Source organism: Salmo salar, chromosome 25 (genome assembly GCF_965601325.2).
Source record: "Salmo salar chromosome 25, fSalSal1, whole genome shotgun sequence".
NCBI classification, from domain to species: domain Eukaryota; kingdom Metazoa; phylum Chordata; class Actinopteri; order Salmoniformes; family Salmonidae; genus Salmo; species Salmo salar.
In genome coordinates, this window is record NC_138315.1 from 31,994,098 (window position 1) to 32,016,088 (window position 21,991).

The window sequence follows — 21,991 nt, forward strand, 5'->3', positions numbered from 1 at the left end:
GGGATTGTAAGTAAGCATTTCACGGTAAGGTCTACACTTGTTGTATTCGGCGCATGTGAGAAAGAAAGTTTGATTTGAAGAGCACAATTCTCCAGCGTGCCAGTGGCCATCGAAGGTGAGCATTTGCCCACTGAAGTTGGTTACTATGCTGAACTGCAGTCAGGTCAAAACCCTGGTAAGGACAATGAGCACGCAGATTAACTTCCGTGAGGCCTCCCTGCTAGCTGTGCCACTAGAGATTCTTGGTTCGAGATCATGCACTGTTGCAGCCGTCCGCGAACTGGAGACCCATGGGTCGGCGCACAATTGGCCCAGCGTCGTCCGGGTTACGGGAGGGTTTGGCCTGCAGGGATGTCCTTGTCCCATCGCGCACTAGCGACTCCTGTGCCGGGCCGGGCGCAGTGCACGCTGACACGGTCGCCAGGTGCCCGGTGTTTCCTCCGAAACACATTGGCGCGGCTGGCTTCCAGGTTAAGTGGGCATTGTGTCAAGAAGCAGTGCAGCTTGGTTGGGTTGAGTTTCAGAGGACGCACGGCTCTCGATCTTCACCTCTCCCGAGTCTGTACAGGAGTTGCAGCGACGAGACAAGACTGTAACTACCAATTGAATACCATGAAATTGGGGGGGAACGGGTAAAAGTAACAAAAAATTGAATTAAATAAAATAACTTCCCTGAGACGGTTTCTGCAGAAATTCTTTGGATGTGTAAACCCACAGTTTCATCGGCTGTCCGGGTTCTGGTCTCAGATATTCCCGCAGGTTAAGAAGCCGGATGTGGAAGTCCTGGGCTGACGTGGTTACATGTGGTCTGCGGTTGTGAGGCCGGTTGGACATACTGCCAAATTCTCTAAAACAACGTTGGCGGCGACTTATGGTACAGAAATTAACATTCAATTCTCTGGCAACAGCTCTGGTGGACATTCCTGCAGTAAGCATTGCAAATTGCATGCCCCCTCAAAACTTGAGACATCTGTGGCATTGTGTTGTGTGACAAAACTGCACATTTTAGTGTGGCCTTTCATTGTCCCCAGCACAAGGTGCCCCTGTGTAATGATCATGCTGTTTAATCAGCTTTTTGAAATGCCACACCTGTCAGGTGGATGGATTATTTAGCAAAGGAGAAATGCTCACTAACAGGGATGTAAACAATTCTGTGCAGAACAATTTAGAGAAGTAAGCTTTTTGTGTGTATGGAACATTTCTGGGAACTTTTATTTCAGCTCATGAAACCAACACTTTACATATTGCGTTTATATTTTTGTTCAGTGTAAATACCACGTTAATGAGAAAATATACCTGGCCATTACAACATATCAAAGATGTTTCACCAAACTCAGTTACTGTTCAACTTTTTCTCCCGTTCTGCTAGCAGGTTTCTCGCCGCTCATTTCCCACAATACCCTGCACATTTCTCTGTGTGACATCAAGATGGAATGGAGGCGGACCTTCTCCCGCTGACGCCACGTCTGGTGAAAATGTACTGTTAGTTTTCCCCGCCTACTCAGACAGCTCACCTAGTCTATCAGCTCCCCCTCTGTAATGTTAACCAGCTAGCTAGTAGCAGAAAGTCGCTGTGGCTAGCGAAGTAAATGAAAAAATAGACATATTGTACTGTAGCTAGTTAGCTAGCTCCGGCCTTGGCTGTAATACCGGCTAAGGCATAATAAGAAAAGTAACGAATAATTGTTTATAACTAACGATAAAATGGCGGAAAAGCCAGAGGCTGGAGACAGCGAAGACGAGGTTGAAGATGTATACGAAGTGGAGAGGATTATTGACATGCGAACGGAGGAGGTAACGAAACTAGCTAGCTACTGCTAGGCAGTTTTAGTTAGCCATCTAGCTGAACGTTAGCTTTATCTAACTACACAATGCGACAACAATGAGAAGGTTTATAAAACTGGGAACCGTGATGCATTTATTTAAACTGTAAATAGACAACATAGCTAGCTAGACATGCTAAAATGTCCACGCACAGTTAGCCAACCGAAAGGAAATTGAAATGGCTGCACAACTTTGCCCATACGACATCCTCTCCTTGCGCTAGGCCAAGGTCGGACCGACTGATGTTATTCCTTCGCGTTTCTGGACTTCAGCCAGCCCCACTTGCGCAGACTTGCCAAATAAAACAAACTCTCTGTACTAAGCCTTGCACAACCAAGTCGTAATTGTCTTTAATGACCTAGCTAACTAGCTACATGTGCTAGTTAATTTGCTATGCTAGTTGGTTAGGAAAGTGCTAACGTTAGCAAACTAGCTAATAGTCTATACATGTTTTATGTACGTTAGCTAGCTAAATAGCTAGACGTATTAGCGATTAAGCAAATTGTCCACGGTACCTAATAAGATGGTACAGACCAGAGCTATTAAGATATTACTAGCTGTTACAGTTTGGCGGATAGCCGTTGATTCTTAGGTAACGTTAACAGTTAGTGTTAAGCGCATGCAGGACATTTTCGACCAGTCTCTAATCGGCAATACTTAAACAATTCCCGACTTGGAAACCACCGCTGTCTTCTACACTTCCATGGCTAGTTGCAGGTTTGACCGTTGGAATTTAGAAAATGCGCTTTTTTTTTATTAAGTCTTTTTTTTTTTTGCACCATGAAGTAATACAATAATGTATACCGCCATCTTGTCTATTTCAAATGGACAAGATGGCAGTGTACACATTAGTTTGTTGACATGGAACAACTGACTTACCTGCTATGCTAATTGGTGTAGACAGTCAACCATTTTTCTTACACCAATTCAATGCTTTTTATGTATAAGGCCAAGTTCACACTTTGGTGGTGGTGGGGGGCAGCAGAGTTTGGCAAAGGTCCCTAACAATCACAGTTGGCTACCACATTTCAGTCTGGTGACATCACTGTACTACACTATAGAAGAGAGCAGCTGAGTTGCCACACAACATGGGCCATGTGTCACTGAGTGCTTAAGCAGTAGGCTCCTCTATTAAAGTGCAAGCAAGAATCTGTGTGTGTGTATAAGTAAAGGGAGAGAATGTGTTTGTGTAGGTCTGATCTGTTTGAGATGGAGAGAGTGTTAGGTGAATGGGAGAAAGAGAGGATTTCTGAGGCTTGTGATTGTGGCTCAACAGCGATTCAGAGTGAATCACCCAGCCCCGCCAAACCTCCAGAGTTCCGGAAGAAGAGGGGAGGGCAATATTGGAGGAGGGTGTGTGGAGAAGTCACTTGCACAGCCAGTTCCTCTTATCTAAATTGCTCTTGAGCTGAGAGTATGAGGGCGGGAAAAAGGAAAACAAAGCCTCTGAGGGAGGCGGGTAGAGAGAAACCTGACTCTCGTTGTGCTTTGTTTACAATCACAACCAGCCATGCACTGTGCTGCAGTCACACGTGTACCTCATTTGAACCAGAACACATTACTCACATGCTACAAACAAGCAAAATCTACTGTCAAAGTAACCAGGTTTTCAGCCAACCTTTTTATGTGAGTAAAGGACATGTTGGATAAAGAATGTCACGACAGGAGTGATGAAAATTTGTCTAAACTTTCCAGATGTCGACAAAACAAAATACGCTAGACAAGGTGGGATCTTTTTGTGAGAAATGGCAGTGGAAGCACCTTTATGTGCTAATATTGATATAATAACCATAATATCAAAATAAACTTGACGTCTCGTGATATGTTGTGGTCCTGCCACAACGACTCAGGAAAGCATGCAGTTTATTAGGCTACAGATTAAATAAGTTACGATAAACTCCACAGGGTGGTGAAAGTGCACGATGATGAGCTTGATTCTTCTTTCCAATAAATATCTAGGCTCTTATTCTAGTGACATGATGATCATGCTTGGCTGTCATTTGACAAATAGAAATTCTCTCTTTTGTCCAAAATAATCTCATCATGTAGGTAGCCTACCCACACTGTATCTGGAAACTATTGGCTAGAGCCACATGCCAATAGAAGAGTGGGCACATTTGCTATAAAACGCAACATGTTTGTGACAAAACGATCAGTAGAGTTGAAAATGAGATGGAAACCCATTTAACTTGGGAATTTAACCTCAAAAGTTGTTTATGTGCAATATGATATCACGCACAGCCTTTTATCGGCAACAAGTACATTTGATGGAGACATCTCTGGTGGGGAAAATGCGTATATTGTTTTTATGCAGATTTTAGAATATTCACATGAAAATCTGTCGCCAATTGTATGGAAACCTAGCTAGTGTCAGAACGGTTATCCCCTGTGACTGGTTCTCTTTGGTGTCCCAGTGCCCTGGATGGGAAGGAGGGGACTGGGAGTACTGGCTGTGTGCCACATTGCCAGACACAGCCGCTTATCTCCATCTGTTTGTCTCAGATGGAGAGGTCTGAGTAGGCATGGATCAGACTTAATACAAACTCTGTCAGTCTTTTTTATACACACAGGAGGTCTATGAGTAGGTGTAGGCCCAATACAGTCACTCAGTCAGTCTTCATCTTCTGCAATGATATGAAAGAACTGGACTGGTAAAAAAAAAAAATTCTCCATATTGCTCTCACCCACTTGTATTTGCCCTTGTCTTTAGGGGGAGGTCCTGTACCGCGTTCGCTGGAAGAACTACTCCTCTGACGATGACACGTGGGAGCCTGAGGCCCACCTGGAGGATTGCAGGGAGGTGCTGCTGGGCTACAAGAGGGCTCTGGCAGAGGCTAAGGTCATGAAAGACCAAGATGCTAAGAAATGCATGGTAAGTCCCACCCAGAAGGATCATAGCCATCGTAAGAAAGGCGAGTCTAATTGTTGGAATGGAAAGTGCTTTATATGACTGACTGTTACATTAACTACCTTTCGAGTAACCAATATCACTTTCAATGGCTGATGTGAATGTCCCCTCTCCTCTGTAGAAGTTGCCCATGAAGAGTGATGTGTTCGATGCTGACTCTGACAGCGACAGTGATATTGACAAGCCCACAGACATGCATGTTAAGAAGAAGAAAAAGAAGAAGCCCAGAGAAGAGGAGGAGGAGGAGGCACCTCCCCTGAAGGAGAAGAGGAAAAAGAAGAAAGACAAGCGCAGGGAGGACTTCAGGCCTCGTCCGGCACCGGAGTCTGATGAAGAGGAGCTTTCCCCTCCCCCAACCCCTGGCCGCGGAACCAAGATGTCCGACTCCAAAAAGAGATTTGTTGACTCCGATGAAGAGGAAGAAGCCCCTGTGCCCTCCAAGAAGCACAGGAAGGACAAGGCCAAGGATGGAGGGAAGCACGGGAAAAAAGAGAATGGGGAGGAAGGGAAGAAGAAAAATAAGAAAAAGAAGGATCGAAGGGGTGATCTGGAGTCCACTGAAGATGAGGCCACCGCCCCCCTGGAAGAGGAGCTTAGCGAGGGGCCATCTGAGTCCCAGACGGATGATACCACCACAACGGAAAAGTCTCGCGCTGATGACAAGCCAAAGAATAAGAAGGGTAAGTCAGAACTGAAGCTGCAGGGCATCAAGGACTTCCTTCAGGACAAGAAAGGCAAGAAACTGGAAACTTCGTCGCCAATGCTCTCCGCGAGTGGCCTCGCAAAACTAAAGAGCCTCACTTCCTCCAAGAGCCAGGGCCGGGATGAGCCCACACCAACCTCTGACTCCAGTGACACTCCTGCCCCGGCCCAAGTCCACAAGAAGGCCAAGGGCAAGAGCCACGAGGCCACTCCTGCACCGTCTAAAATTCCCTCTTCCTCATCCTCGTCTTCCTCTTCCTCCTCTGGTGCAGGGGCCAGCACTAGCAAGACTGTGGAGGAGTCTAAAGTTGTAGTGGGTGGGGATAAGGAGCCGGCCGCCTCCACTAACCTGTTTGAGAAGTTCCTGCTGAACTGCGAGGCCAAGGACCGTGTTCCCCGCAAACAGATGGTCCACCAGCCCACCCCCACAGAGAACACTAAACCACCAAAGGTATGCCAAGCAGTTCTGCACTAAATGTACGGGGTTAGTAAATAAATGCTGGTGATATAGCCAGTGGCAGGGCCCGCAAAGTCTATCTTAAGCTGCCTCAAGTAAAATCTTAATATATTTATGTTCAAATTTCAGCTCATAGGGAAAATTGAGAAAAGGACCAAGCCGACAAAGGAGTCACCTGCTCGGAAGTCAGAGCCAGATAAGTCCAAACATACAGACGGTGAGAAAAATTAAAAGGGTCCGTTGTTAAGCTTTTCTTTTTTTGAATTGTGTATGAATGTAGTGGACGCAGCCACTACATATTGACTCAATCAAGACATAAACAAAAATGTGACTGACATTTTAGTAATTTAGCAGACACTCTTATTCAGAGTAACTTACAGTAGTGAGTGCATACATTTTCATACTTTATCGTACTAGTCCTCCGTGGGAATCGAACTCAACCCTGGCGTTGCAAACTACAAACTCAGCCACACTGGAACCCCTTTTATGCCACCTTTTTATTTGTTTATTTTCTCTTATCTAACAGCATTTCGGCCCAGTCAGAGCCCTGGTGCTATGGAGACTGGTGACAGGGTGGAGGCAGAGGAGGAACCCGCCCAGAAGTCAAAGTTCGGCGGAGAGGACCGGAGGGAGGAGGCTCAACGTTGGGAGAGGAGGACCCAAGAGGATGACAGGAGGAGGAGGAGGAGGGAGGACAGTGAGCCACGTCTCTTCATCGCCTGTGACGACAATCAAGACCCCTTGGAGAGCGCTGACAAGTCTGGTACGCAGTTTGGTACGCCACAGAACCAACAAACATACATACATACATACATACATACATACATACATACATACATACATACATACATACACACACACAAACATACATACATACATACATACATACATACATACATACATACATACATACATACATACATACATACATACATACGTACATACACTCACACAAACATACATACACACAAAGACACACCCAGAAAAGTCAACACACACACACACACACGTCTGTTACAAAACCTACCATTATTGCTTACACCTATCCAATCCTTTCAGATCTACACAAGTGTTTAGGGGCAAATGGTTGTTTCTGGATAGAGACTCTCATAATGGCCATGTGAAATAATACTAAATGTACTATTGGATGTGGTTTGTGACTGACAGACAAAGGGCAAGCCTCTCTTAACCTTGGAATGGACCTCAACTTGGACTGGATGACACTGGAGGACTTTCAGAAACATTTGAATGGAGAGGATGAGATTCTCTCTGCTCCACCTCTATCTCCCAGTAAGTGCATACCCTCTTTCTCTCTCATGTTTCCCAGCAGTCTTTCAACATCGGCTGTACATGGACCTCTCTCTTCCACACATGCATATAGACAACTACTGATGTGAAATCTGTTTGTCCCTCAGGTGAGCTGCGGGATGCAGTGAAAAGTGGGGATTACATGTCTGTGAAACTTGCACTCAATTCCAAAGAGGACTACAATCTGGACCAGGAGGTACGTTCTGTGTTCCATTCTCCCCCCTGCTTTGCTCCTGTCTTTGGGGAGCCCCAGCTGTTCCACATATTTATTCAGTCCCAGTACAAGCACTAACTAGTCACAACTAGTCAATTAAAGATGTTTTTACCTTTTGTTAGAGTAGCCTGTGTGTGTGTGGCTATACTTGTGAGTTCATTCAAATGAGGACCATTTTGCGACATACATCACAGTTCTCTTCTCATAAGCTTTAGCTTTGTTCTCGGGTTTTCCAACAAAAGAACGTTAACCAACTTGGGGTGGCAACAGATTGGCTTTTGATACATATGTTTAGCTATTGCATATACGTCAGCGCCAAGTACCATAATGAATTACTCAATTAAAGCCACAATATGTTACTTTCATTCCAGAAATGACTGCAGGCGCAGTACAAAGGACTGGAAATTTAAGTTACAGATTGCTGCTTTAATTAAATATATTGTGTAGAATGCATTTTCATTTAGCCAGTCTGGTTCAAACATAGATACAACTGGATCAACTTAACTTAGCCATCGAGTTATAAAACAGTTTAAATATTGGATATAACGTGAGAGCCAGTGATGGCATGCAGAGGTTGAATACCAGGACATTGAAAGAGAGAATCCGACTACAGTACCTGCTGACTGTATCCATTGAGGACCGCTAAGCAATCAAAGGTAAGCAGATTATCCCCTTTAACTACTCAGTTATTTAATTTAGCCTAATGGAGCTACAGATTGTTTTGTAAAGATGTGTTAAGCTTGAATAGGAAAATGCAGTTAGTAAAATGTAATGTTTATTACATTGCTTGAAAAACAAGTTTTGCCTATTATCATACCTAATAAACTGTTGTGCCAACTTTGTCTGGCAATGAATAAATCCAAGCTTTATATTGCATTGAATGTTTGTTGTTGTGCACAGTTGTCAGATAATTTTCATACGTTACTATGGAGACAGCTAAAGTGGTCTCAGACAGGTATTATCTTCTCATTAACAGACAAAGAACATGATGAGCAAGAGGTCAAAGAAGCTATAAGATACAACATTTACCTCAGGTACAGTAATGCCTTCAGAAAAGTATTCTTGCACCACCGCAGAGCATGTAAAACTGCTGCGGACATAGCAGTACTGACATTTCACTCATCTTCATTATCGACAATGAATAGCCGAAAAACTAAAATAAAAAACCTTCCTTAGTCACTCATTACAATACCAGTTTGCACATTTCAGCTTTTGCCATGGTTGTCTTTGTGTACAATAATAATTAAATATGAATCGAACAAAACCTTCACAGTTTAACAAACTACTGCCATAAGCATGTATTCTATTAACAAAATATGTATTTACATAGGCTAATATTACTTTCCCAGTTACATTATTATTTTGTTTGGGTTGTTATATTGGTTGTCCAATATAGCTTTGTTTATTATTACAATTTATAAGGACTCAAAAGTATTAGTGTGGACCAATCAGTGTTTTTAAGGGCCTGCTGAATATATATTATATTTCTGAAACGTTCTGCTGCAACTGTAACTGTTGGGCAAGTACCAGAATTCATTCGGACCAGAGTTTGTTTTGCATCTTTATAGGCGGCCAAACACTCCAGGAGCTTATTCAGGTCTATTTGTGAAAACACTTTTAAATCACCCACCAAACGCTCATCATTGCATGTAGGTCACAAAATACTGAATATATTGAGGATTCAAAACAGTCATTGGCAAAATGAGGTTAGAAGCCTAGTTGCATGGCGTTTTCTTTTCTGTACCTTGTCTCCATGCAGCATCTCATCCAACATCACATTATTAATTCCTCATCAGACATATTTACAATGTCAAAACGTTGTAGTTCGCTGATTTAATACAATAAAGCCATAAACTATTCCTTGAATGGGTCACATGTGGTTTTTTTTATTATTGAAGAATTCAGTCTACACGCAGTTTGGTGCTGTGTAACCATTGCATTGATTCTTGCTTGACTGTGATTGAAGTTGAGAGCATTGTTGAGGTGCTCTTAGGCGATCATTTGAATGACTCACAATGTGTACTGTACATGTTTTCAATGAGCAGTACTATGAGGTTTTCACGATTTTAGATTTCTCTGCGTATGAAACAGGGCAGGGGACGCCAGCTTTGTCTAGTATGATGGTATAGTTGATCTAATTTCTCTTTGCCACAAAAGTTAAACACTAACTCCCAACAGCTATGAAGCTGCTTGTTTTACGTCCCACTTTTCATACATTTGAAACGAAATGCATCATGAGATTAACCTTTCATAAGTTATGAATCTTACGTTTACTTGTTCTTTTACAGGCATACACTGTTGAACAGAAGAGTTTAAGTGGCAAAGAGAAGAGTTTAAATGAGGAAGAGGATATTTTAAATGTGGAAAAGAAGACTTTATGTGATGAAGAGAAGCCTTTATGTGCAGCAGGGAATCCTCGCAGCCTGGGGAATCCTCGCAGCCTGGGGAATCCTCGCCGCAAAAGGAATTCTCTTTGCAAAGATGAGATTCCTCTATGCGAAGAGAATTATTTACACAAGGAAGAGAAACATTGTCTACACAATAAAGAGAAGACTTCGTGTGGTGAAGATAATATTTCATGTGATGTGGAGAAGACTTTATGTGACATGGAGAGAGCTTTATGTGACATAAAGAAGGATGCTGATGAAAGCAGTTCGAGTGGTGACGAGATTCACGAAAACAGTTCAGGTGATGAGGTAGAACGACAAAGACTTGATTCAAGCGTTCCAAGTGGGTCAGATCCTCTTCCATCTAATGCAGAAAGCTCATGCGAGGATGAATATGAGCAGGACCCTCCAAAAACGGCACAGGCTAAAAGAACTTGCCGCAAAATATTTGCGCCACGGAAAGGTACACGGTCAAGCTTACGTTCCAGCACAAAAATGACCGTCAGCGCATGTAGTACGATAGATGATGATGATGATAAGGGAAAATTGGACAAAAAGTACTTCTGCCTGTATTGCAATGAACCACACCACAACATTGCAAGACATTTAGAAAGGATGCACGCAGAAGAAGAAGCTGTTGCTCATGCTATCAGCTTCCCAAAACTCTCCAAAATCAGGTCTCTGTTGCTTGACCAACTCCGTAACAAAGGCAATGATCAACACAACTTAGAAATTCTTCAATTTGGAGACGGTGAAGTTGTGACAAAGAAAATACCCTCTTACAGTGGTGCTTCTGTGCGTGACTACCTACCCTGCCAACACTGTGTAGCTTTTTTTAACAAAATTGATTTATGGAAGCATGAGAGCACATGTAATGCCAGAAAAGGACAAGATGAAACGAGGGGAGGAAAAAGAGTGAGGATCCAGGCTGGGTCCTCTCAACTTGTTCCATTGCCTGTCTATTCTACTGGAGGATGTGAAGAAATAATACACAATATGAATCAAGATGACATCTCATGCCACATCAAAAATGATCCCCTGATATGTAAATATGGCAATGCACTATCTGCAAAGCATGGTCATGCCAAGTCACAGTTTACTTACATTGGTTCAAAAATGAGGGAATTGGCTAGATTTGTACTTAATGTAAATGAGATGGACTGTGATGTCCAATACTTGCATGAAGTATGTGTACCATCCAAATTCAAATTGGCCGTTCATGCTGCCAGGAAAATGAGTGGTCATGACCCTGCCTCCGACAGGTACAAGACCCCATCTCTTGCTTTAAAGATTGGCTATTCCTTGAAAAGAGCTACTGAAATAGCTTTTGGGGAGAGTCGTATGACAGAGGACCGTGAGGCAGAGGAACAAGCCAAAAGGTTTATTGAACTACTTGAAAACGATTGGAATAACTGTTTTTCCGGTCTATCCCTCAGTGCTGTCCCTCAGTGTGATGAAGTTGATGTGTCTTCACTAACTGAGGATTTGATCAAACTTCAGAAGTTTCTCAAGGTTGCAGAGGACACAGCGAAGAAAGAATTGCTGGAGAACCCCACCAACGCTGTCTGGAAAAAGCTCAATGAAACTCTTCTTGCAGAAATAGCTCTCTTCAACAGAAAAAGGACAGGGGAAGTTGCGAAAATGCTGTTGGAAACGTACACAAACAGGAAGAAAGCTCCAGCTAGTGCAGACATTTTCAATAGCCTCTCAAGGCTGGAGCAGGAGCTTGGTGACGACAAATTAACCAGGTTGGAAATAGAAGGCAAAAATGGTAGGAAAATGCCAGTCCTACTAACAGAGAGGATGATCTCATCTCTTGAGATCCTTATTGCAAACAGAGACAAAGTTGGTGTGTCAAAGGACAACCCTTATGTCTTTGCACGTAGCCTGGATGCAGCAAGCTACATCAGAGGGTTTGACTGTCTGAGGAAGTGTGCACATGAGTGTGATGCAAAGAATCCTGAAAGTCTGATCCATGCGACAGTGAGGAAAGAGGTTGCTATCCATTGCCAAATACTAAACTTGAATGAAAGTGAATTGGATCAGGTGGCAAAGTTATTGGGACATGACACCCAGGTCCATAAAGAGTACTACAGGCTCTCTGAAAATGCAGCACATCTAGCAGAAATCAGCAAATTGCTGCTTGCAATGGATCAGGTTCCAGTGGTAATTCCAGGGCCATCTGAGGAAAGGGTTGTTTCTCCTACATATGGTGAGTATTAGTTGCTTAACAGGGTATTTGGAGAAAAATGTCCATTGTGTTTTAAGGGGTTAAATGATAAATTCAGTGGAAAAATCTGTTGTTTTTGCACATTTACATGTTCACTAGACCTACATTTTTGAGAAGCTGGCAACTTATTACTCTATAGTGTTTGCTCTGTTCCTCTTCACAATATATGATAATGGCACATGTTCATGAATCCTTTTCTTCTGTTTATTAATTTCATAGGGACATCTTCTGCAGGGACATATCCAGCGGGGACAGATACTGGAAGGACATATCCTACTGAGACATGTCCTACTGGGTCATCATATCCTACAGAGACATATTCAGCGAAGTCATATACTGTGGAGGCACAGCCTTCAAGGTCATATCATGCTGGGACATATCCTGAGAAGTCATATCCTTCAGGATCACATTCTGCGAGGTCATATTCTGCGGGGACAGATTCTGCGAGGGCATATCCTACCGTGACACATCCTGCAGGGACCTATCCAGCAGGTTCATATGTTGCAGGGACATATACTGCAGAGACACATGATGCAAGATCATATCCTGCAAGTGCTTATGCTTCGGGGACGAATCCTGTCAGGTCATATCCTGAAGGGACATATCCTGCGGGGACACATTTTGTGGGTACACAACTTGCTAGGTCATATCCTGCCGGAACATATCCTGCACAGACACTTCCTGCACAAACACTACCAGCGCATACAGTTATTACGCCAACACTTCATGCCCAGACACTTCCAACGCAGACGCTTCCTGTCGGGGCAGTTCCTGAGGGGACAGGTTCTGTGGGGAAGGGTAAGGTGGGCACAGTGTGGAAACGGAGACCGTGGAGTGATGCTGCTAAGGCTGCGGTGAAGCGTCAGTTGGGACACTTTATCTCATTGATGGAGGTTCCAGGTAAACGGGACTGTGAAGTATGCCTCCACAATGAACCAGCTGTACGAGACAGGACTTGGAGGGACATCAAAAACTATGTGCACAACACAGTAAAATCTATTAAAAGGAAAAAGGGTCTTACAAGAGTGGACCCCACCCAACAGACAAAGAAAGGAGCGGCAAAGAAAGAAAAAGAAACGGAGGCAAAGAGTGCTAAGGAAAGAGTTGGTGGAACAATGACCGTATCTGCACAGGAGAGACTAGAGGCAGGTCCTGTTGCAATACCAAGGAAACAGAAAATTTGGGGTGATGAGGCTCAGGCTGCGGTCAGGCGGCAGCTAGGAGACTTCACTAAACTGATGAAGATTCCAGGTAAAAAGGAATGTGATGCATGTATTGCAGCTGAACCAGTTCTACAAGGCAGAACATGGAAAGATGTAAAAAACTATGTGCATAACACATTAATGACAATGTGCAGGAGGCATATTTCAGGCAAACAAAACATGGATAGTGAAAAACCAATTCCTGTGACACAGAAACCAGGGTTGCAACAGAGTCCAGTTGTGCATCAGAAACCAGGGGTGCCGTTGGGACATCCAGAAGATCCTCCTGTTTATCTGTCCTTATGATTACCTTGAACTAGTTTGAAAACCTCCCACGGTTGGAGGTATGCACGGATGGAGAAAGAAGATGGCTTTTGATTTAATCTGACCATCCTTGGTCACTCTGATCTCACTTTGTGACGTAGAGCAAGAATGAAGTATCTACTTTATTCTACGAACGTATCCGTAGCAACTACATAGTGATATTATGCATGCAAACTTGTTTCACAGATGTTGAAATTCTCAACTACAAAATTCCATTGTCACAATGCATTATGTGGTACCAAAACTCAGTATTTTGGCATGGGCTACACATTTGCAACCTTGGAGAAAGGAGGCAAGGAAGGATGGAATCATACCTGTTTGTTATGAAATAATTCCAATGGCCCTTTACAAAGGCTGTCAAACTGAATCTCCTGGGTCAGCAATGGCAACAAGGCCTCATGGATGTACATTTGGAATCCAAACGCACCACATGTTTCGATTGAACCATGTTGCATAAAAATGGCCACAATAACTGACTGAAATACAGTATATGCTCCACATGGATAGGTAACATGTACCAAGTACAGTGCATAATGATTAGTTTTTTTTAACAACTTCGTAGATTGTTGTGCAAATCTATACAGTTAAACTGTTGACTTTAGCTTTTTGATCACAATACTGGTATACTTTACTTTCACCAAATGGATCTGGATCCAGATGTACAAAATGTTTTGTGTATATGTCTAGGTTAGGTTTTGAGTAAAAACAACTGACCAGCAAACCTGGGAATTTAGCAGGTTATTCCTGGTAGAAGTGCGGTGTGAATGGGTTTCAGGGCTCCATCTGTGCTAGCTGCACATTCTACATTGTCACCTCACTCAAACCTTCCTATTTTTTGGGTGGCTAATATGATATGGTCAAACAGTAAAGTTCATTATCCTCATTCCTGTAATATTAGTGTCTGCCCTCCTGCCCCTGCTTCGCTGGGGCCTGCTGGTATGATAAGTGAGCCACTCTCCTCTCTGGTAGAAAAACATTTGTTCTGGTTGTACAACAATGAGGTCTCAGCTTTCTGTAGGTATACTTTTCTAAACTCAATATTGAGCTCAGTAGCAACTATTTTACAAACAATATTTTATATGGCTTTCAGATACGGAGTGGCGAGTGAAATACGCATCGAACATTGTGAGGGCATATAGGTCTCATTGGGTAGCCTACAACTGCAGAGTTTTTTTCAGGACATTACATTTACTGATTTAATACATGGCTACTAGTAGTGGGTATCATATTTAGAGTTAGCAATCTAATGTGTTTTGAATTTCCACTTCCACAGATGTTGAATTAGCCCCAAATGTATGTTGTAGATGAAGGCAAATTCATCTTTATTGAAAAAGGAAAAACATTAAAATATAACAACAATATCCATATTGTCAACCCAAAATTCATGCCAATCATGGGATTAGGTTGCACATCAAAATATCTTGAATCATGCATTCCTGATTGGACATGTTAGATTAAACAACTTATTTCTTGAATAACATCTCGGTGTAGTCTATTACAAAAAAGAACTATGACTGACTTTATAAGATGATTACAAACATTTTATATTGCATGACGCTGCAATTTTTGTAGGTTGAGACTAAATCATGGGCTGGTGCCACCAACTGAAAAAGTTACGCACAGTTCAGATGCCAAATGTATGGCGAGTCGAAATGAATAGAAGTTAAAAGCAGGCTGGCATGGTTGAGAGCTTTTCTTGACTTACCAACTGTGCAGACTTTCTTGTTGGTTTTGGGTTGAATTCAGGCATAACAGTGACCTTATGTGTTGAAGAAACCACAAGGTTTATTGCACTAAAAGGGCAAAGTCGCACTGCGTGGTTTCACACTGCACTCTATCCCTGCTCCTCCAAAGAGAAAGTTACTTATTGTTTTGTTCGGTGCGGCGATGGAGCGGTGTATGAAATAGGGCCTAGTGCCACCAGGGGAAAATGCTAGTCTGGAGCCATGGGTTTACGTATGAAATTTGTGCCCAGCTAAGAGAGTATGGCTTGATGTTTGAGCCGCTTAAAATCCAATCATGTCAAGAAGAATGTTTAGATGAATACAGCTCCATTGTAAATTGTTACTTATTATAAATACACTATTCATACTCGATTGCTTTTGAAGCATGGTTGAGTTTATTATCATGGATATTGTACTTGTTATTAACGTTAGCGAACTAGCTATCTAGTATTCCTAGCTACCGGTATGTATCAGTAGTTTTTTAAATATTTGTTTTTATATATATATATATATTATTTTTCTCCCCAATTTCGATCTCATCAGTGACACGTTCAGATCCTATCAAAGGGCCCATTTATGGATGCATCCCAATTTTCCACCCTTCTCCCAAAGTGACTGGGAGTGTGCAAGTAAACTCTTTGAAAGAAGTATGGAATCCGCACTCAGCGTGAGTGATAGCTGATGGGTTTGGCAAGAACGGGTGCTCTTTTATTAGCAATCCCTTTACATCGCAGGTTTATGTGTGAAGGCTAGTTTATGGTTCCTAAACCGAAACCTTGTTTATGGTCACTAGTAACTTTACATTAATGGTCACTAAAGTTGGATGACTTCCCATCCAATTTCAGGCAATTTTTGGTTCTCCTATCCACTCCTTTGGCCAAAGGTTACTATTGATAACTGAAATCTGTCTTAACAATTGGAAACAGATCCTTTGTTCTGCATGTGGAATTGGTTTCAGAGATTCACACACACAACCTAGGCTATTTCTCTTATACATGTCTTTTCTACTAAATATGATGTGAATTATTAGGCATTAGCTGAACATGTACTTGTTTTATTGCTTCTTGTCAAACGATAAACATTTCAACTTTTTAAATGTTGCTATTATTCACTACGGTCTTAACCATATTGATTCACAGTAGCTGTTTAAGTTCCTCAACACTAATTTAGGCTGACTAACTTGTATAAGGTTTGACGGCTGTTGCTTCTCTGTATTATTTGATCTGCTTGCCTACTAGATAATGTTACTATTGCAAGTAAACCTCTCTGTTGCTTCTAATTGGATCAAGGAGGAATAATGTAAATAAATGAGTTCATAGTTGTCAGTTCATGTTGTTACTGCATAAGATCTGCCACAGTGTTAGGTGTTAACTGAGAACAATTGTCAGGGGTTTAAACCACACCCCACTATTTACTGTCTAAAGACCATGGACATCATTGCTTAAATAGTTTTTATCACCAACATGTATTTGTTATCAAGCTGCCTTTTGTTACCACCTGGTGCTTATTGTGTTTATTGTAAGATACTATATTTGCGCCGTTAATAAATTGTTACTTGACGTAAACTTTCTAAGCCGCAAGACATGCTCTTTCAGCTTACTTGATGTCCATCATTAGTGTTCCAACAGGGATTTGGAATTGTAACGGTTATGGAAAACAGCTGAGATTTCATGATGTTGTAATACTAGGAATCTACACTACATGACAAAAGTATGTGGACACCTGCTTGTCGAACATCTCATTCCAAAATCATGGGCATTCCAAACCCCCCCCCCCCCTTTACATTTACATTTTACATTTAAGTCATTTAGCAGATGCTCTTATCCAGAGCGACTTACAAATTGGTGCATTCACCTTATGATATCCAGTGGTTCTCCTATGCATTCAGGCAGGTAGCATTCTCCTGGCATCCGCCAAACCCAGATTCGTCCGTTGGACTGCCAGATGGTGAAGCATGATTCATCAGAGAACACATTTCCACTGCTCTGGAGTCCAATGGCGGCGAGCTTTACACAACTCAAGCCCACGCTTGGCATTGCGCATGGTGATCTTAGGCTTGTGTGTAGCTGTTCGACCATGGAAACCCATTTCATTAAGCTCTCGACAAACAGTTATTGTGCTGATGTTGCCTCTAGAGGCAGTTTGGAACTCTGTAGTGAATGCTGCAACAGAGGACAGAATTTTTACGCACTTCAGCACTCGGCGGTCCCATTCTGTGAGCTTATGTGGCCTACCACTTTGCAGCTGAGCCGTTGTTGCTCCTAGATGTTTCCACTTCACAAAAAAAGCGCTTACAGTTGACCGGGTCAGCTCTAGCAGGGCAGAAATTTGACGAACTGACTTGTTTGAGAGGTGGCATCCTATGACGGTGCGATGTTGAAAGTCACTGAGCTCTTCAGGAAGGCCATTCTACTGACAATGTTTGTCTATGGAGATTGCATGGCGGTGTGCTCGATTTTATACACATGTCAGCAACGGATGTGGCAGAAATAGCTGAATCCACTAATTTGAAGTGGTGTCCACATACTTTTGTAAATATAGTGTATCACCATTGCTCAGTGCTTTATGCTTTTATGTACTTAACCTTTTGGATGAAAAGACAACACCCTATGTAAGTCGATAATAGTTCACTTTTTGAAAGCTAAACTTCTATTTTTTTAGTTCTATAAACAATTAGCCATACAGATACATTTTGATTCCTGCCCCCCTCCCCATAGTGTTTGCTACCAGAGGCTTTGGAAAGCTTTGGTCCTCAGTAATGAAGGAGTTTGTTGCCTCCTGCAGGACTCCAGCGGTATGTCCCTGAGTATGTTGGCTGCAGCAGGGGGACAGGATGACATCCTGAGGCTGCTGATAAAGAAGGGGGTGAAGGTGAACGGACGGCAGAAGAACGGAACCACTGCCCTAATGCACGCTGCAGAGAAGGTAAAACAGGATGGACTGGTTTAAACCGCCTCATTACAGTCAGTCTACACACGTATACACTACTCTTGTTTGTGTGTAAATGTCTTATGCAGGGTTTACTTACTTAACACTCTATCCTTTCTTTTTTTCATTTCAGAACTTCCTGACCACAGTTGCTATCCTCCTGGAGGCAGGGTCCTATGTCAACGCTCCGACACTGGGAGGAGAAACGGCTCTGATGAAGGTACGGAGGAGGAAGGAAAAAAACGGGGGCGATGAAGACAAATGCTGTGTTTAATTAGAAATCAACATATCACCCCTGAAGCACAGAGATTAAGTTAATCAATGACCCCTATTTGTAAATATCCTTATTTCTGCTAAAGTTCTGTGTGACAGACTTATCGCAATAGTTCCTTACCAGTAGCCTCTGTTCTTCAGGCTTGTAAGAGGGGGAATGCTGACGTGGTGCGCCTCCTACTGGAGTACGGGGCCGACTGTAACATCCTGTCCAAACACAAGAATACGGCCATGTACTTCGCCAAGGTTAGCAACAACCTGCTTGTGTACGACCTCATCAAGGACCACATCAACATGTGAGTGTTGCTGCCATGTCTCTCTTGCTCTGTAAACTTATGAGTTAGTATGTCTAAATAAAGGTACATATGTAACAGAGTTAAGATGGTACACTGTAACCCCACATACTGTTAGCAGCAAAGTGATATCTTATTCTCCCTCACACACAGGTTATCAAGTGTGGCAGAGGACACTATCCGGGCATTCTTTGAGACTCGGCTGGCCCTGCTGGAGCCGGTGTTCCCTCTGGCCTGTCACAGACTGTGTGAGGGACCAGACTTCTCTCTGGAGTTCGGCTACAAACAATCGCCTCACACACCTGGAGAGGGTAGGATACACCTACAAACAGTGCTAATCACCTGCACACACTGTATTGGGGGTTAGGGAAAACATTTAATCTCTCCTTCCAGGCTCAGGTATCCTGCTCTTCATCTTCCATGCTAACTTCCTGAGTGAGATCACAGCCAGGCTGTGTGGGCCCTGCAGTGTCCATGCCGTGGTGCTCAACGACAAGTTCCAGCTGCCCATCTTCCTGGTGAGTCTCATTCTAGATCAGGAGTACTCCTAGTCTGGAGAACGGTAGATTTTTTTTATTTATTTTTTATTTCTACCTCAGTTGATTGATTCATGTCACTGATCTTTTCCTCTTTCAATTACACCCCACAGGATAGTCACTTCATCTACTCATTCAGCCCAGTGCCAGGCATCAACAAACTGTTCATTCGCCTGGCAGAGTCGCCTACAGCCAAGGTACACACACACACACACACACACACACACACACACACAGCAGAGTAACTCATGGCCATGGTGAGAGGGAGTCTAAGCCCAGTTACTGTAAAAGACTGACAAGTTGTTGATAAATTAAATTTGACCAATACATTTGATTGATTCCATCATTCTCCCCAGGTGAAGCTTCTCATCTGTGCATACCGTGTTCAGCTACAGTGATGCGTAGCACCTGCCAAGTTCAGAGTTTCCAGGCTGCCTGGACCCCAAGCACAGCATGGGAGAGTCACACACATACCAAGATTCACACACGTGCAATCACACAACATGAAGAACAGTTTGAGACACACACCAGGCTACCTTCATATAAAGTTGTTGGACATTAAGCATCCACCCAGAGTTTGAGAGACTGTTTCTCTGGCAGAGGATTAAAGGACAAGAACAGCATATCAACCCTGGCCATTGACCAATCATGTATATTTCTGTGTGTACGATTAATACTCTAACTGAAGTCTTTGAGTTCTGCTTTTGTGTATGCGTAGGGGGACAATAGCCTGATGTTTTGTTTGTGCTCTTGATGGCATCACAGGCAAGGAGTTAATGTCAGATTCTTTGGACCAAGTTAATGCTTTGCCCAATTATACCATTTTAGAAATGAAAAGATGTTGCCTTTCTGGAGTTGTCTATATTTTATTGCCTGTACATACAGGTGTGGAATGTCAAGTTTGACGGATGTTTGTTGATTTAGGCACATTTGCCACTGTTGGAGTGGGTTAAAGTATAGCATGATGCTTCAGATGTAATTTTACTAAAGGGCTAATGTGTCACTCCTTATGAGTGAAGAATCCTGCTTCTTGGGATTGGAGGAAAACACAAAAGATGAATAGTCTAGGACTACATGAGAGCTTTCAAGAATGCATGATTTTAACTACTTTATCAAAATAGACATCCAGATCGCTTGTAAAGGTAGTTTTTGCGATGATGATAATGCAGAGCACATCCTGGCAATGATCTGCCTTGCTGACATACCACAGATATGGGATAAACATTTATCCATGATAATCTACCGTAATATGAACAGGAATTAATTTGATATGAGGATTCCTTCTGCCTTAATAGCCACATCGTTGAAATAATTTCCCCATTTGTGAACTGCTGTGAAAACTGGCAACTTAGTAAAATGGTGAAATTCACCAAAGGATACCCATGTCTGTAGTTTATTCTGAAGATATGTCAAATGTAGGCTCAGAAGCACAAGCGTATCCTATCAGTCCTTCCCGGAAGAGTTTTGAAATCTGCCACACCCTTTGAATCAGGTATTGTTTTCTCGAAGGAGAAAAGGATGCTAACATAAAAAAAATTGCATCTAGCTAAATTAATTTTTATCACTTTATACATTTATTTTGGCATTCTACCTTTTGCATTTGGAGGAGAGTCATTTCATATGGTTCGTGTTATCTGGGATCCTTTGGATGACCCTACCCAATTTTGAAGTTGAAATGTAAAATGGTAAGGGTTATGTTAAGTGGGGTTTTGAGCATATAAATCTTGGTGGGGAAAACAAAACAAAAAAACATAGATGCAAAGCCACAAGACTAATCAGTACATGACTTGCACTATAACGGTGACAAACGCTGCCCACAAACTGTTAAGCCCTACATAAAAGCTGTCCCAACAGCAGAGCTTTCTTTTCAGCACCATGGAGTGAATCCTTACCACCGCTACACCTGGCTATCAGTGGAGCCTTGTCTGGCAACGAAACAGTGTGCTGTGCTCAGATCCTTCTTGTGGGCAAATTTTGGCATCAAAGTCTGGCATTCTCTGGCTTTATGGTGCTTTCAAGACAACTGGGAACTCTGGGGTAAAAAAACAAGGTTGAATCATGACGTCAATGATCTTCAGGTCGGAGCTCTAGAAAGAGGCCAGAGTTGGAATTCTGAGTTGGATGACTGTTCAATACGTATTTTCCCAGTCGGAGCTTGTTTTCCAAGTTCCCAGCTGTCTGGAATTCACTGAAGTCTGAGATTCCCAGTTCTGTGTTTCCAGTTGTTTTGAATGTGGCAGAAATCATGCTGGATTGACAGCATGGCCAATGTATTCAACATTTTCTGACCTATGGTGTTGGATGTGAATGTTTATCCTTTTAAGCTTGGAAAAGAGACCCTTAAACCCAGACTTGGAACCCACACCCACTCCACTGAATAGCAGGCTAGTGATTGCTTTGCAATACTTGCAGTTAGCCACTGATTCCTTCCAAACCACTCATTGTTGAATTTGCAATTTACAACTTGTGTAATGTTTATGTCCAATGGCCGATGAGCACCAATACGTTTTATCTATAATTGCTCTTCATATGGCAAGGATTAAAAAGGATTTGCCAGTAGATTGTTGTATTGATTCATAATGACTGCTTGTCTAGCTTGCTAGCTAAGATTTTGAAAGTATGCTGTTGACATGATCAGCCCAATCAAAGCTACAGTAGATATAACGTGATTTGTCGTCATT

The 21,991-nt window shown here is 42.6% G+C and overlaps 1 protein-coding gene across 5 annotated transcripts; it reads left to right on the top strand.

Moving 5' to 3' along the window:
* Positions 1-1,484: 1,484 nt before the first annotated feature.
* Positions 1,485-21,869, top strand: mphosph8 (M-phase phosphoprotein 8). 5 transcript variants are annotated; one of them, XM_014174035.3, is made up of 14 exons: positions 1,491-1,794; positions 4,535-4,696; positions 4,854-5,885; positions 6,021-6,108; positions 6,418-6,666; positions 7,059-7,181; positions 7,307-7,395; positions 18,065-18,205; positions 18,342-18,428; positions 18,623-18,777; positions 18,928-19,085; positions 19,168-19,292; positions 19,424-19,507; positions 19,667-21,869. In XM_014174035.3, the coding sequence occupies exons 1-14, from the start codon at positions 1,705-1,707 to the stop codon at positions 19,706-19,708; spliced, it is 2,625 nt and encodes an 874-aa protein (XP_014029510.1). In that variant the 5' UTR covers positions 1,491-1,704; the 3' UTR covers positions 19,709-21,869. The 5 variants fall into 5 exon arrangements, with proteins under 5 accessions (XP_045563334.1, XP_014029508.1, XP_014029509.1 ...); XM_014174036.3 differs by having other exon boundaries at positions 6,418-6,654; XM_045707378.2 differs by lacking the exons at positions 18,065-18,205; positions 18,342-18,428; positions 18,623-18,777; ... (2 more) ...; positions 19,424-19,507; positions 19,667-21,869 and adding exons at positions 9,702-12,012; positions 12,250-16,845 and having other exon boundaries at positions 1,485-1,794; positions 4,854-5,412; positions 5,707-5,885.
* The last annotated feature ends 122 nt before the right edge of the window (positions 21,870-21,991 follow it).

Coding starts and splice junctions, on each gene's coding strand:
- mphosph8 (XM_014174033.3), top strand. CDS start 1,705: ATGGCGGAAAAGCCAGAGGCTGGAGACAGCGAAGACGAGGTTGAAGAT. Junction 5,886..6,020: donor AGAACACTAAACCACCAAAG/GTATGCCAAGCA, acceptor TTCAAATTTCAG/CTCATAGGGAAAATTGAGAA. Junction 12,013..12,249: donor GGTTGTTTCTCCTACATATG/GTGAGTATTAGT, acceptor TTAATTTCATAG/GGACATCTTCTGCAGGGACA.